Below are 16,215 nucleotides of genomic sequence, written 5' to 3' on the forward strand. Positions count from 1 at the left end.
AAGGTACATGCCCTTGATCTGGAATTGAACCCTTGGGTCCACAGGCTGATCCTCCAACCACTGAGCCAAACCAGCCAGGGCTACACAATTATACTTTATAAAGAAAGGCTCCTGCTGGTGGGGTTGTTTTATTACAAATTAATATGATGTATTCAGGAGGGTGGAGTTGTCTACTTTTTTCTTTCTGAGTTCCCACATTGGTAGGTAAAGCAAGATTCATTCAGTTGATAACCAGTACATAGTGGGTGTATACTCTGTGTCAAGCTCTGGGCTAGTCACTAGAGACTTGGAACAAGTTAGGCATAGTCCTTTCCTTTATGGAACCTAAAGTTTGTTCCTCTGATGTTCATTTGTGTTTTCCTTTGCATACTCACCTGGTTAGTAGTATTTGTTATAGAGCTGCTTTCTCATTAGAGTGTAAGAATCTTGCCTGACTGGAAAAAAAAGAATCACAGTCATCATCAATCATTCATTAGTATTTACTAAGTGTCCACTGGATGAGTGATACCCTCACAGGTGCTATGCTTAGAACTGACTCACCACCACCTACCTTGTCATACATAACGTCCCTGTTGGAGACAGAAGAGGTGATGTTATACTGTATACCAGTATGTGGCTATTTGGCCTTTTAGAGCTTTTTGGACCACCACAGGTTGTAAATGGTTTTAATGCAGAAGGGTTTCTTGTTAAAGTCCCCACATGCTATGAAGGTTGTGTGTTAACAGACTGCTTTTCCTGTTGACTTGTAGCAGTGAAGTCCAAGCTAGCTGTGACTGCCAGCGTCCATGTGTACAGCATCCAGAAAGCCATGCTAAAGGACAGTGGGCCTCTGTTCAATACCGACTATGACATCCTTAAAAGCAACTTGCAGAACTGCAGCAAGTGAGCTCCTTAATGTTCCTTGTGGGCTTCTTTACGAATTGATTTTGTAAGATGTTTACACAGTGGCTGCCTCTTAAGAGTGAATGCCAGGTCTAGTAAAACCCCATTTATCTTGCAGTAAGACACATGCCTGGTTTTATTAGTACATCATAAGGTGAAAAATAGCAGCCACAACCCATATTGAAAACCCCAGTGGACTCCCCATAAATCTATTTCTCATGTATTTATCCTGTCACTGTCACCAGAAATGTTTGTTGTGCCCCCTCATTACTCCTTTACCCTAGTCTCTGCTGGTCTAAATTCTGCCCATCTCTTAAGAACCAGGTTCAAATGTTTTCCTTCAAAAAACTATTCCTAATTTGATAACCCCCACCTTCCATCCAAGAGCAATTGATCCTCCATAGTCAGTATCGATCTTGTTCATCTTTGATATCCTTGATAGCACAGGGAAGTGATGGACTGTAATGCATGTGGGTTTTGAGAATTGGTGGTCCTGAGCGTTGGTCGTGGCTTTGCTGCTTAGTACTCCTCCATGGCTTTGGACAAATTATTTAAACACTTTGAGATTTGGTTTCTTCATCTTTAAATTAGATATGTAACGCCTACTTTGTGGGGTTATATTGAGGGTTCAGGTCAGTTCCCCAGATACATGTTGAATGCCTACTACTTTGATAGATGCTAAGAAGGATAACTTGACTTGTATGCATGCATATAAGCATAACCAATGGACATAAGACACTGGGGGGTAGGGGAGGCCAGGGGATTGTCAAGGATGGGGGGAAAAAAAAGGACACATATGTAATACCCTTTGTAATACTTTAAGCAATAAAACAATAAAAAAAAGAAGGATAACTTAAATTCATACAACAAAGATCGGATGTGTACCTACAAAATGCTACACTCTATAGAGTGAATATGGCCCAGTGCCTGCTTAATATTCTGATTATCTGGGATGAAGATACAGATTTTGGAATCAAAGAAAATAGGTAATTAATTGGGTAGACATAGTCATACAGAGAGAATGTATAGAATGAAAGAAAGACAGAAAGTAAAACTCTAGATCATACAACTCTAGGTCCTTGGGCAAATTAACCTCTCTGTGCTTCAGTTTCCTCATCAGCAAAATGAAGCTAACCAACCTGTCAGGGCTGTAGAACATTAAATGAATTAATGTATGTACAATGCTTAGTACTGTGCCTGGCACATAGTAAGCATTGTTTAAGTGATAGCCATTTTTAAAGGATTGTCAGAAAAAAGGGGGCCTGAGAGGAAGCAGCTAGAGACAAGAGGAAAATTACAAGAGTATGTGGCATTCTGAAAGCTAAGGAAAGAGTTTCAAGGAGGAACTGGTTGATAATTTCAAACCTTGCTGAGAAGCTAAGTAAAATAGGAACTGAAAAATGTCCATTGGATATAGTGATGGTCTTGGAAAGAGCATTTTCAGTGGAGTTACCAGATTCTGGTCAGCTGAGTTAATATAGATAACTCTTTCTAGAAAATATGACTATAAAATGGGGGAGAAAGAGGGAGGTAGCTAAGGAGGAACTGAGACTAAGGGAAGACATACACAGTTTTAAAGTTGAGAGTGCCTTGAACTTGTATTGTTAGGAAAGAGCCATAAAAGAGGAAATGGTTGAAAATACTAGGGAGATGAGATAACTGATAGAGGTCAAATAGATATAGAATTGCCAAACACAATTTCTGTAAGGTCTATGAAAATAAGGATCGTGTCTATTTTGTTAACCACTCTACCCATAATGGTGCCTGGCAGATGATAAGCGTTCAATAAATAATTGTTGAATGAACTAATGTTAAACATTAGTTCTTTTCCTTTAGTTTAGAACCTTCAGTGTAATAGGCATACATATATGTGTTAAATATAATTATGTAACCGAAGAGTAATAATTTATAAGTCTTTGTCTTCTAGGGAATGATTATAGGAAATAATACCTGATACATTTATGTAAATTATACTAGATTTCAAAAATAGTTTATTAAAATGCAGTCATGGTATGTCAAGCTCTAAAAACTATTTCTTCTGTTGTATCTAGCAAGTAAGCAAACAAGAATAAAGGTGACTCAAAGGTTCAAAAAAATTGCACAGGGACCTCTAAAATAAATATGGCAAGTAGAGATGTGGTAATAGCAAGCACTTTAATGAAACTTTACTTAAATACTTGAAGTAGCTTTGGTAAAAATGTGAAGAATTTCTCTCCAATAAAGAAGTTTAGTATTTGGTCCTGAGAATTATGGGCCAGCTGAGATCTGACTCATTGTTTCATGTGTTTTTAAGAAGTGCTGTGACAGGAAGAAAGTTGAAATTTTAGGATTGAGCAGATTCTTCTCTCTTCGGACAAGTTCCCAGCTTAGTTTGGTCTCTTCCTCATTGCCAATTCCTGGTCCTGACCCTAAGGTGTGGAATGTAGACCAAATGGAGAAAGAGTTGTCTTGGGGCCAACTTTAGATGTTGACGGTGAAATAAAACATTGCTCTTTTCCTTGTACATGGAAGCACTGCAAGGCCAGAGATGTAGAGTTGTGGGTGAAAGGAAATGATTTCCGTCTGTTCATAATTCTGATGCACAAAATATTTGTGTTAATGTAGGGTTTTCTAATATGGACCACAATAAATCAGTGGAAGATTTTTGGAACTGTAAATTCTAGCTTTGGGGCTGTTCAATCTGAAGTTACTTTTGAAATTAAATGATTTATCAGGGTTTTTTTTTTTTTTTTTTTTTTTTCTCCCTTACGCCAGTTATTCTAGCAGTTAATCTTGAATTTGTGCCTGGTTGATCTCTAAGATAATTGCTTTCACCACATAGTTTAACCTCCATCTTCTCCCACCCCAAGTTGAGGTGAAGACGGGAGAGAAGCCAGAAGCCTCACTTTCAGTGGCTTAAATAATCATTCTTTCAGTATATATTTCCTGACACTTTTATATGCCAGGTCTTATACTGAGTACCTGAAATACAAATGATGAATGGTACATTTCCCTAACTTCAAGGAGTTCTTACATACCCGCAATAAGCAAAAGACTGGGAAATAAAATGTTCTTTGTTAGGAAAAGTTGGGGAACTTTGCTTTTCAAGGATAGCCGTTTGAGAAGGCTAGATCAGTTATCCATTCACAATGTGGAATATTACATTATGGATTTGTGTGAAACAGGCATGTCTATAATGAATGTTCCCTTTAATACCTATTCAAACAGTTCCAAATTTCTTCACTTGGTTTTGGGCATACTTTTCTGGTGCTGTTAGTTGGTATTATTAGAAATTATTAACAAACGATTCTTACGGACCACAGGTTATAGGAGGCAATGGCTGTTTTCCCAGCTTCTTCCATGTTTTATTTTTTAAAAATTTTATTGATTAATTTTAGAGAGAGAAAGGAAGGGGGTATTTGTTGTTCCATCTGTTGATGCATTCATTGGTTGTGGTTGCTTCTTATATGTGCCCTGACCAGAGATCAAACCCCCACATTAGCGAATCGGGATGATGCTCCAACCAACTGAATGATGTGGGCAGGGTGCTTCTTCCATGTTTTTTGTTTTGTTTGTTTCTTAATATATTTTTACTAGAGGCCCAGTGCATGAAATTCATGCGGGGGCGGGGGGATCCCCTCAGCCCAGCCTGCACCATCTCCAGTCTGGGATCCCTCTCCCAATCTGGGATTGCTAGATCCGAATTGCCCACCTGTCTGCCTGCCTGATCGCCTCTAACTGGCCCCCCCCCCACCCCCCGCCAGCCTGATCACCCCTAACCACCTCTTATTTAAGCTCTTACCTGCCCCCTCTGCCAGTCTGGCCGCCCCCAAATGCCCCCCTGCTGGCCTGGTCACACCACGCAGCCTACTGTTCAGTCATTTGGTCATCCCTCACTAAACCCCCTGCTGGCCTTGTTGCCCCATGCAGCCTGTTGTTTGGTCGTTACTGTTACTGTGACTGCGTCCCAGACAATTTGCATATTCCTCTATTATTAGTATAGATTGGTTTCAGAGAGGAAGGGAGATGGAGAGAGATAGAAACATCAATGATGAGAGAATCATCGATTGGCTGCCTCCTGCACGCCCCCTACTGGGGATCGAGCCCGCAACCCTGGCATGTGCCTTTGACAGGAATCAAATCTGGGACCCTTCAGTCTGCAGGCTGATGCTCTATCCACTGAACCAAACTGACTAGGGCCTTCTTACATGTTTTAATCATGATCCACTCTGGCCAGGAGAGTTGTCAGGAAATGTGTTAATATTTAGAGTTCTTAATTTTTAATTAGTTAGTATTTATTGCATGTCTAGCCCTTTAGGATGACATGGAGTAAATATGAAAATATTAAAAAAAAAAAAGGATTATTTGGTTTCCCAAGTATGGTGAAATTACTAATCTTTTATAATTGGTTGGTATATTCTTACTATTTAGAATTAGGTTGCTTTTTTTCAAAACAAGAATATTTAATGTGGTATAATAGATTCCATATCCTAGGGTTTTTGTTTTGTTTGGATTTTTATAAGAATTTATTTGAACCAAATTGACAACATGCTGAGGAGCAAGATCTCAAATCCTCCCCTATCCTACTTTTGATTCCAATCCTAGTCTTGTTACTAGCTAGATATATAATCTAAGACAAGTCACTGGCTTCTCTTTAATATTTATCCGAATGAGTGCTTTGCAGAAAATAATTTCTAAAATTCATTCTAGTTCTGAAATTTTTCTCCTTTAATAGTGTTAGGCTTAAAAAGTATTACATTGAAGAAGCAAGAGTTTGAAAGTAAGGTTCGATATTGACATTAATGTAACATTCTGTCTCAGGTTTAGTGCCATACAATGTGCAGCTGCAGTTCCTAGAGCTTCTGCTGAAACCTCATCTTCTGAAAAATTTGACCAGTCAAATCTTCAGGTATCCAGTGAGACACAAGCCAATAGTGAGTTGACCACCAATGGTCATGGCCCACCTACTTCCAAACAGATTTCCCACCAACCTAAAGGAATTATGGGAATGTTTGCCTCTAAAGCTGCTTCTAAAAACCAAGATACCAACAAAGAAACCAAAACGGAAGCTAAAGAGGTAACAAATGTAGTCTTCTTTAAAGGTATACCTTTCAGCTCAGAATGGGTCACTAGCAAAGCACAAATAGTTCCAGTGGTAGCAGTTTGATTATATAAGGTTCTGATATTTAGTTCTATTTTTTATACTTCAGTTTGAATCCTTTCATTCTTGATATTTTCATATGAAAGTCTTTTTCTTTTGATAATGCTTCTCACTAAGCCTTGAGCTACTAAGTGGTGGAACCAGCATCAAATCCACTTCTAATGATTACAAATGTAATGTTTTGCAGGGTTCTCCCCATCGCATACCATACTGCCTCTGATCTATTTTAATTTTGTCAAACTAAGTAGTTTTAAATTCACTGAAGAAAATTTAAGACACATTCATGGATAATAATTTTATAAGAACTGTGAGGACCTAAGCTTTGGAGATTAATACTGGTACGGGTGGGTCTGGATTTGTTTTTATATCTAATGCATACACGTTTGGCATGATTAAATAAAGACTGAACCATCATGACAGTGTGCTGTGCTGTTGAAGAAAGTGTTTTTGAGACTGATATTTGAAGAGCAGCCTAAACACTAAGAAAAAAATTGTGTTTTCTCTTTCTATACTTTTAGGCATCTTCAGTAGGCAACAAGGCACCAGGGAAAGGGAATGTGATGAGCAATTTTTTTGGAAAAGCTGCTATGAGTAAGCATGTTCTTACCTTCTTTTTGAATACTAATATATGAATATTATTATAACAACTTATTACCTATCTGAGGTGAAAGCCTATTTTACCCATCTGGGACATTACCATGTAGCATTCCTGAATCTTAACATTAGTTTTCAGTATATTGATGAAATTAACCCAACTGGAATCGTGGATTTTATGGGTGAGTTTGGTTCAGTTTAGATCCTTTGGAGCAGTGGCCGCCAACGTTGGCGACCACTGCTCCAAAGGTTTCCTTAAACCAGCGGTTGCCAACCTTTTGGACCTCACGGACCACCAGTTGGCGACCGCTGCTTTGGAGTGTAGTGTACTATTCCTATTTTTACCTCCTGCCTTGAAAATAAAAAAAAAAATTTGTTTTATAGAGCTCTTGAAAATGGGAATTAAAACAAAAGGGAGGCTGCCTGGTTAAGCAGTACAGTGTTGAGGTTAATATCTTGGATGCTGGTACAGTTTGCCTGGTGTCACCATTATTATCCCTATCTCCCAAAGGGCGGCAAAAACAAAGCTTTAGCCTTTCTTTAGTTATTTTTGCAGATTAGACCTCAGTGTGAATTAGAAATGCTCAGATAGGGATCTAAACTGGCTTTTTAAAAATATCTCCTTTATTAAAAATATTTCTAAAAATAGGATTTCTTTCATATGGAAGGAACCAATAGTCACATATTTTCATACTTCTTATATCAAGTAAACATCCCCTGAGGGTATGTGGCAGAATATCAGGAAGAATGTAGGAGCCGCAGGATAATTATAGCATTTTTTTTGAGCGTCAGTTTTATAATGGGGGGGGGGGGAAGCATTTTATTAAGGGCGTATGCAAGCAAAATTAGTCAGAATTCTGCTTTTCCGTGATGGTCCAATTGGTGGTTGGGAGAGGGGTTGGAGTGATAGTTTTTTATTTGTCATAAAAGCTATCCAAGAACATTTTTGTGTTCTGAAAGCATATGGAAAATTTGATACTTTCAGAATATTGGGAAGCACAATTGTATTCTTGCAAGTACAGTGAACAAAAGGCTCCCTACGTCTATGAAGACACATCATACTAATGTCACTAGCCGGTGCGGCTGGTACTGCTCTGCCCACTGTACCTAATTAGATTGTGTGGTTTCTTGGCAGCCTCAATGAGGTTCACATGTAATGTTGTTTGCTTGCTTTTTATGTGTTTTAACTTTAATAACCAGTGAATTTTAAAAATAGCTATTTTTATTTGCTTTAGAGAGGAAGGGAGAGGGAAAGAGAGAAACATCAATGATGAGAGAGAATCATTGATTGGCTGCCTCTGCACGCCCTCCTCTGGGGATTGAGCCTGAAACCCAGGCCTGTGCCCTGACCAGGAATTGAACCCTGACCTCCTGGTTTATAGGTTGATGCTCATCCACTGAGCCACACTGGCTGGGTGAATTTTTAAATTAGTTTTAAAATACGTAAGATGTGAATATTTGCTAATTGTAAAAAAATAAAATAAAATCAGCTTCTTCTCCGAGAAAATACCAAATGGCAGATGTCGCTGCTGCTTTGGAAGGGCCTGAAAGTGGGGGAAATCAAACTATACAGAAGTATACATTTATTTATTCATGTGTTATTTAGCAAGTATTTACTGACACCTACTATGTGCTTGGCACCATTATGCATTGGTGCTACAATGGATCAAAACATATGCAAACAAGATTCCTCGTGGCCCTTATATTCATTCTCATGGCAGAGACACAAATAAATATAAAGGCTAAATATAAAAACAATAAAATAGTTAATGATTGTAACTGTTAGGCAGAGAGTAAAGGGTGTTATGATGGAATGTAATAGAGGAATAAAACCTAAATAATATAAAATAATTCAATATTTACCTAATAAAAAGAATGGCTTACAAAGTTGATTAACGTTTTTTTCAAGGCTGAATGTTTACAGTTAAATTGATGAATATTTTTATTATATTTTATACATAACAAGGTCATTGCAATGAAAATGAAGCTTGAGAGCTAGATGAAGAGAGGTGACTGTGGGAACTTGAACATTTACAACTTAATGCTGGACAAGCAGTGACAGAGATGTGGAGAAGTTGAACTCTCATACATTGCTGTGGGAATGTAAAATGATGTGCTCACTTTAAAAAAAAGTATGGCAATACTAAAAAAAAAAGTTAAATCCAGAGGTATCCTGCAGTTCCACTGCCAGGTATCTACTCAAGAATTAAAACTGTATGTCCACACAAAACTTGTACACAGATGTTCATAGCAGCAGCATTCATAATAGCTAAAAAGTGGAAACAACCCAAAGGTCCATATTTTGATGAATGGATATACTACAGTGGCATATCCACACGATGGAATATTATTCAGTCAAAAAAGAATGAAGTATTGATACATGCTACAACATGGATGAACCTTGAAACATGAGAAATGAAAGCAGCCAAAAATAAAAGGCCATGTATTGTTTGATTCCATTTATACAAAATGTCCAGAATAGGCAAGTCTATAGAGAAAGTAGGTTAGTGCTTGTCAAGGTCTGGGAGTGATGAAAATGTTGTAAAATTGGATACTGGTGATGGTTGCACAAATGAAAAACACTGAATTGTACAATTTACGCATAAAGGGTAAATTTTATGATGTGTGAATTATATCTCAATAACCAAAAAAATTAATGCCTTTTATGTTAAAACAATTGCAGCTTTGATGACAATTAAAGTCATTGTGTTACTTTTCTTTGCTTGAAAAGTGGTTTTATATTTTCTTGAATATAAAAATGAGATGCTTTTAATTAGTCAGATGATACAAGTAACTTGACCATTCAGGTAATGAGAAAATGTGATTAAATTTTTCTTAATAGTTGCCTGAAATTGTTACAAATAAACTGCCTCTTTACCAGCTAATTGGCCAATTATAGTTTTATATATGTATAAATTGGAGTTCCCAAAATGAGGTGAAATCAAAACAGAGAATAAAACTCTGGATGCTAAATCTATTTGATCAAAGGTATTTTAGTTTAGATCAGTTTTCTGAAATTAATAGCCTCTTTTTCTTCAACCCATGGGGTAGATAGGAAATATTTGGAGGTTTTTCCTCCTCATGATGTAATTTTGAAATAGATACTAACAAAATAATGTCAATTATATGATAGAATGCAGAATTTGCATAAACTTTAAAGATGCACATGCAACTTCAGCGAACATTTTTCGGGTCATGTTTACTCTTCTATATAGTTAGGTGGGAAAGTTTGAGAAGTACTGATACTTTATAACAGCAGTAGTAAAAATGCAATAGAGAATGACACCATGGTGGATTCAACCATACAGATTCCCCATTTAAGTTTTCAAAAAAGAAAGCATAAACAGATTACATGTTACACTTTTATCCATCATCTATTTTTTTCAAATAATGTACTTTATTTATAAACTATTATACTAAGCTATGTGTAACAGCCAAAAACTAAGATAGCAATAATTTTTTCCTGAACTTTGGATGGTTTAAGCTATTTTATGACTTATAACCAAAACTACTTATTGAAGAGGCTGTTTACAACTTTCTGAGAGTATTGTGTGAATTTTCTTTAAAAAAAAAAACTATTACTGAATATAGCATATAGTTTCTGTATATTTCTTCTATAATTTCTCAGATGGAAGGCCCATCCTGCTTAAATTTCTTAGTGTTCTGCACTACACCATAGTTGTTTTTGTGTTTTTCAGCTTGGTGTAGGAAAAGGGGTAAAGACTTTGAGCAGTTAAACTGGCTCTTCCTTTCCCATCAGTGTTACCTTAAAGTAAATCACTTAACCTCATATGTTGATCTCTTTTAATCCTTATGAAAATCTTCTAAATATTACTACAGTTTTTACAGAGAAGATTGACTTTTAAATTAACTTGCCCAGAATGAAGTAGTATTTGAACCAAACTTTTCTGATTCCAAAGTAGTCTTTCAATTATATCATTAAGGTAGTAGGATATAAAAGTATGCAGGCTTAAAAGCATAGACTAATCCCATATAATAAAGATGTATATGCAAATGGTCGTTACACCGTGAAGCATAACGACCGACCTCGTAACCACTGGATCATGGATCAACAGGAGGGCGGGGCAGCGAGCCACAAGCTGGCAGTGGAGAGCTACAGGAGGGGGCAGGGCAGCAAGCTATGAGGGGGGTGGGGAAGAGTGGGGGCTGGGGGGGCTACAGGAGGGCAGGGCAGCAGGCAGAGAGCTACAGGAGGGGGCAGGGCAGCCAGCTATGAAGGGTGTGGGGGAGAGTGGGGGCTGGGGGGGCTATAGGAGGGCGGGGCAACAGGCAGAGAGCTACTGGCGCACGGATTTGTGCTCAGGGCTACTAGTAGAAAATAAGATTTTAGCACAAATTTCTCTTGTCACTATTTGTAAGCTGTGTACTCTTGGGAAGCATTTTAAGTCCTCTGACTCTTCAATTCCTCTGAGCTAGTTTCCTCATCTAGCTAATGAGAACAGTGATACTTCTTTCCTAAGCCTTGCTTTTACTATCACTTGCCGTGGGGGCTGTGATATTAAGAGGGATTAGCTGGAGGCAGAAAAGAAAACAATAATAGCGAGAGTGGTAGTTGGAAAGGAGAAATGTTCTCTGACTAGACCATGAGCTCTGTTAGGACAGGGAATGTATTTTTCCCCCCTTAGCCCCTGCTTTTAACATATTACCTGGCACTTGTAGGCTGTCAAAGGAATGATAGATTAATATTGCCTGATGGGATTGTACATTGTCTTTTATACTTGATTTGTAGATAAACTTAAAGTCAACTTGGATTCAGAACAAGAAGTGAAAGAAGAAAAAGTAGTGGAACAACCTCTACTGTCTGTCACTGAACCAAAGCTGGCAGCCCCTGCAGGTCTGAAGAAACCCAGCAAAAAAGCAGAGCCTATTAAGATGCAGCAGCAGGAGAGAAAAAGGTAGGAAAATTTTGTCACTTATGGGGAAAGTGTGTTTCTTCTGGGGTTGAGAAGGTCTGTCTGGGCTTATTGACGGCAGGCAGTTTTCAGTTGAGCACTAAATCCTACTTGATGCCGTCAGGATACGGCTACATAACCAAAGTGAGGGGAGAAGTTCAATATCTTGTCTAGTTGTCTAGTGAAGTAGACCTAGAACCTGCATTTTAGGACATTTAAAGCCCAAAGTCTATTTTTTGGACTCCATTGACCTAAATCAATTGTTTTTTCTCCTTTATTTTGAATTTGTGGACATGGCATAAGTGTGCCTGATGGTGTGTCTGTTTTTCACTTCAAATTGCAAATGAAAGGTTACTCTTTCCAGTCAAATTTAAGAGAAAAAGTTCTTTGTTTTCTTTTTATATCAATGAGTTTATTTTTCAAGTGGTAAAATGTAATTAGAAAAGAAAATAAAAAGCACACAAGCTGTTAAAAATGGATCCAGGAATTTGAGACACTACCTCATAGTTGGTAGGAATTAGTCTGTTGAAAGAAATTCTAAAGGACACTGTCAGCACTGATAGGCCCAGAAATGCTTTACTTTTGTGGCAAGGTTGGGGATACTCTGATAGAAAACATCAACAAAATGCTGAAGTTTCAGGGTCAAGGCTCTGTCCAGCTGGCCTCACCTCCTAGGAACATGTGATATGTGTGGATTAAAATGTCCCAGCATGGGTACATTTGTTTTTGATGGTTATTGACAGGATTGCATTCAGTATTTCAGCACTGAGTATAACATTAACTATATGTTTTTAATAGGTGCCCTTTATTAGATGGAAGAAATTCTGTTCCTAGTTTGCTGGGAGGTTTTATTATGAATGGGTGTTGAATTTTGACAGATGGTTTTTCTGCATTTATTGAAATGGTCATACAGTGTTTCTGTTAATATAGTGAATTACATTGATTGGTTTTCAAATGTTAAACCAACCTTGCATTCTTGGGATAAACCCCAACTTGGTCGTGGTCTATTAGCCTTTTTACATATTGCTGGAGTCTACTTAATATTATAAGGATTTTTTGCCCCTACATTTACAAGGTCTATGGATCTTTTCTTTTCTAGTAACATTAATCATATTTTAGTATTAGTGTTATGCCGACTTATTAAAATTGGGAGGAGTTTAGTACTTCTCTGTTTTCTATTTGTATATGATATGTATTTCTCTCTTCAAAGTTTGATAAAATTCACAAGTGAATCTGGGCCTGGAGTTTTCTTTTTGGGAAGTTTTTTTTAAGAAATTAATTTTATATCTTTAAATAGAGCTCTTCAAATTCTTTTGTTCTTTTTGAGTCAGTTAGGTTGTGTTTTTAAAGGAATTTATTTCATCTAAGTTGTTGAGCTTATTGGGTAAAGTTGTCCATAATATATCCTTATTCTTTGAGTATCTGTAGTTACCACTGCAGATTCTTTCATTCTTTATATTTTTTGTCTTTTTTATCAGTCTTGTAAAAGGCTTTTTAATTTTATTAATCTTTTCCCCCAAAACTAATGCCTTTTAGCTGTGTTAATTTTCTTTATTTCATTGATTTTTGCTCTTATATTTATTATTTCCTTCTATTTATTTTGAGTTTAATTTGTCTTTTCATACCTTAAGATAGAAAAATAAGTTGATACTTAAAGTTATATAAGAAATAAAATACTTGTAGATATAAATTATGTCTGTAACATACAGTGGGCCCTTTAATGAATGAGCAATGTGATGGAGTAACCAGAGGAGCGAAATAATGTCAGGATGGGATGGAAGATAGGTTTTTTATTACGTCATTAGAAACACCTTGAGGTCTAATGCTTTTGCTCATATTGTTTTTTTCTCTATAAAATATGTACCCCTTTTCTATCTGATGAACTTATACTTAGCTTTTAAAGTTTTAAGTAAGACTCATGTCCCATAACATTTGTCCGGTAAAATGATCACATTGTATTACAGTAGTGCTTATACCTGTTTTTCCAGTTAAAGCTCCTTGAGAACAGTATTTTCTTGATCCTTACATCCTCATTGTTTAGCAAAGAGCCTCATATATGTAGCTGGTAGCTGCTTATTGAATGCTTGTTTAATTAAAAGGCCAATAGGGGCAGTAAGAATTTAGGAACATGCTCAATAATCTGGTAGTAGTTTCCAGTGGTCTAGAGAGAGCTAGAGAAAATTTTTATTCTGGTCATCCCATGAAGTAACCTAGTTCTGGTCAGTTAGCCTTAAAAAGAATTCTTACTGATTTTTCTGTCCTCTGGAATTAAGACCATGAGTTATGATGCAAGACCCATAGTAGCATATGAATATTTATAATTTTATTTTGTGTAACATGCTTCAATTTTTCCTGGATGGCCACAGGGGGAAGCGAGTAGAGTTCTCTGATGATGAGACAAAAGAAGCTGTAAACATGAAGAAAAAGAGGAGAAGACTTAAACTTCCTGAGTCTGATAGCAGTGAGGATGAAGGTGGGTATTGCTATTAATTTTTGGCTAGTAGGATTGTCTGTCAGTTCAGGCTGTTATAACAAAAATACCATAGGCTGGGTGGCTTACACAACGGAAATTTATTCCTCACAATTTTGTAGGCTGAGAAGTCCAAAATGAGGATACTGGCTGATTCAGTTCCTAATGAGAGAGCTCTTCCTGGTTAGCAGAAGAACATCTTTTTCGCTCTGTCCTCGCATGGCAGGAAGAGAAATCCTCTTATGTTGCTAGTAAAGGCACTAATCTCATTCATTAGGCCCCGTTCTCTTGATTCAGTTACTTCCCAAAATCCCCACTTCCAGGAACCATCACATTAGGGACTAGGGCTTCAACATAGGAATTTTGGGGAAACATAAACATTCAGTCCACAGCAGGGGTCAATTCTTACTATGATGCCCAAAGAGCTAAAAAGTAATTTAGTATGGGTTACAACTACTCTAGTAATCCTAGCATTCAGATACATATAGCACCTATTTCTGTTTAAAATCTACTTTACTTTAGCCTTTTGACCAGAACTATCATTTTCTTGTAATTTGCCAAAATAACAATACAAAGGAAAAGAAAATAAGGATTATTAACATATATATCATCAAAAACCTTTTCTTTTTATTTATTTTTAAATTTAAATATTATTTTTCAATTGCAGTTTGTATTCAGTATTATTCTGTATTAGTTTTAGGTGTGCAGCATAGTGGTTAGATTATAATATACTTTACAAAGTGGTCCCCCAATATTTCAAGTACCCACTTGGAATTGTGCATAGTTATTACAATAATGCTTTGTTCCCTGTGCTGTACTTTATATCCACAGGACATTTTGTAACTACCTTCACCTTTTTCACCCAGCCCCACAAACACCACTGCTACCACCACCTGGCACTGTTCCCCCATCTGTTTTGTTTTCTGTATCTGTCTTTTTCTATTTTGTTTGTTCATTTATTTTGCCCTTTAGATTCCACACATAAGTGAAATCATATGGTACTTGTCTTTCTCTGTCTGACTTATTTCACTTAGCATAATACCTTCCAGGTCCACCCATGCTGTTGCAAATGGTAGGATTTCATTCTTTTTTATGGCCAAATAATACTCCATTGTATATATGTACCACCACTTTTTTTTATCTACTCATCTGTTAATGAGCACATATCTTGGCTATGTATGTATATAAAAGGCTAATATGCTAAGTGTCCGTCCGGGTAATAACGTCACAAAGCAATGCCCGGCTTCCTCTCCCTAGTGACGACTAGCCTCTTTGTAGTTTCTTCAGCCCAGGAACACGACTTGCTTTAGAGCCAGGTGGAAACATGTTACACTGTAACCAAATGTCTGTGAAGCATTTTCCCGTGCCTCATTTCATTTGATCCTCACAGAAGTCCTGGAGTAGGTAGATAAGAGACTTGGTGGAATCCTATTTTCTTTTCATTAGCCAGAAGACGGAGATTTAGAAAGCTTAGAAACTTGACCTGACTGAAAAGAAGAAATGGTGGACCTTGAAAATGACTTCAGGTTTTCTCACTGCACAGAATATAGTCAAACACTGCTGCAGTTAAATATTTTACCCTTTGTTCTCCCTGTGTGATCTACAATAATAATCTGCTTCATGTTGATGTTTACTGCTTTGTTGCTGACAATTACCTGAAAGAGAAGTTGGGGTGCTTCACTGGGCTGGAAAAATTTACATCAGAAAGCAGGTCTAATTAAGCAAGTTTATTCTATATCTATAAAAGGCTAAGTTGACTCGCGCATGCGCTATACATATAAAGCTCTCGCTGGTGCCTATCGAATGCATGTGTTTCGATCTGTCATTGTTGATCGTGAATTTGGTTGACACTTCTATTATAGAGAAAGGGCGAATAGCGATATTAAAATATTTCTTCTAATTTCCTTTCAATGTGCATGAATCCGTGCACCAGGCCAATAGTTGTAAATAATGCTGCAGTGAACATAGGGGTGCATATATTCTTTCATATTAGTATTTTGGGTTTCTTTGGGTATATACCCAGAGTGGAATTGCTGGGTCATGAGACAGTTCTATTTTGAATTTTTTGAAGAACCTCCATACTGTTTTTCATAGTGACTGCACTAATCTGTATTTCTATCAACAGTGCAAGAAAGTCCCCTTTTCTCTACATCCTCTCCAACACTGGTTGATTTGTTGATGACACAGTTTCTGACAGGTGTGAGGTGATATGTCAT

The 16,215-nt window shown here is 37.2% G+C and overlaps 1 protein-coding gene across 1 annotated transcript in view; it reads left to right on the forward strand.

Moving 5' to 3' along the window:
- Nucleotides 1-16,215, forward strand: part of POLD3 (DNA polymerase delta 3, accessory subunit) — a 63,751-nt gene that overhangs the window by 21,412 nt on the left and 26,124 nt on the right. Inside the window, exons 5-9 of the mRNA XM_081098729.1 lie at nucleotides 750-882; nucleotides 5,683-5,938; nucleotides 6,541-6,613; nucleotides 11,367-11,532; nucleotides 13,896-14,002. Of these exons, the coding sequence (XP_080954855.1) occupies nucleotides 750-882; nucleotides 5,683-5,938; nucleotides 6,541-6,613; nucleotides 11,367-11,532; nucleotides 13,896-14,002 (735 nt within the window). The remainder of the gene's footprint in view (nucleotides 1-749; nucleotides 883-5,682; nucleotides 5,939-6,540; nucleotides 6,614-11,366; nucleotides 11,533-13,895; nucleotides 14,003-16,215) is intronic.

Source organism: Myotis nattereri (genome assembly GCF_964212035.1).
Source record: "Myotis nattereri genome assembly, chromosome: 9".
Taxonomy (NCBI): Eukaryota; Metazoa; Chordata; class Mammalia; order Chiroptera; family Vespertilionidae; genus Myotis; species Myotis nattereri.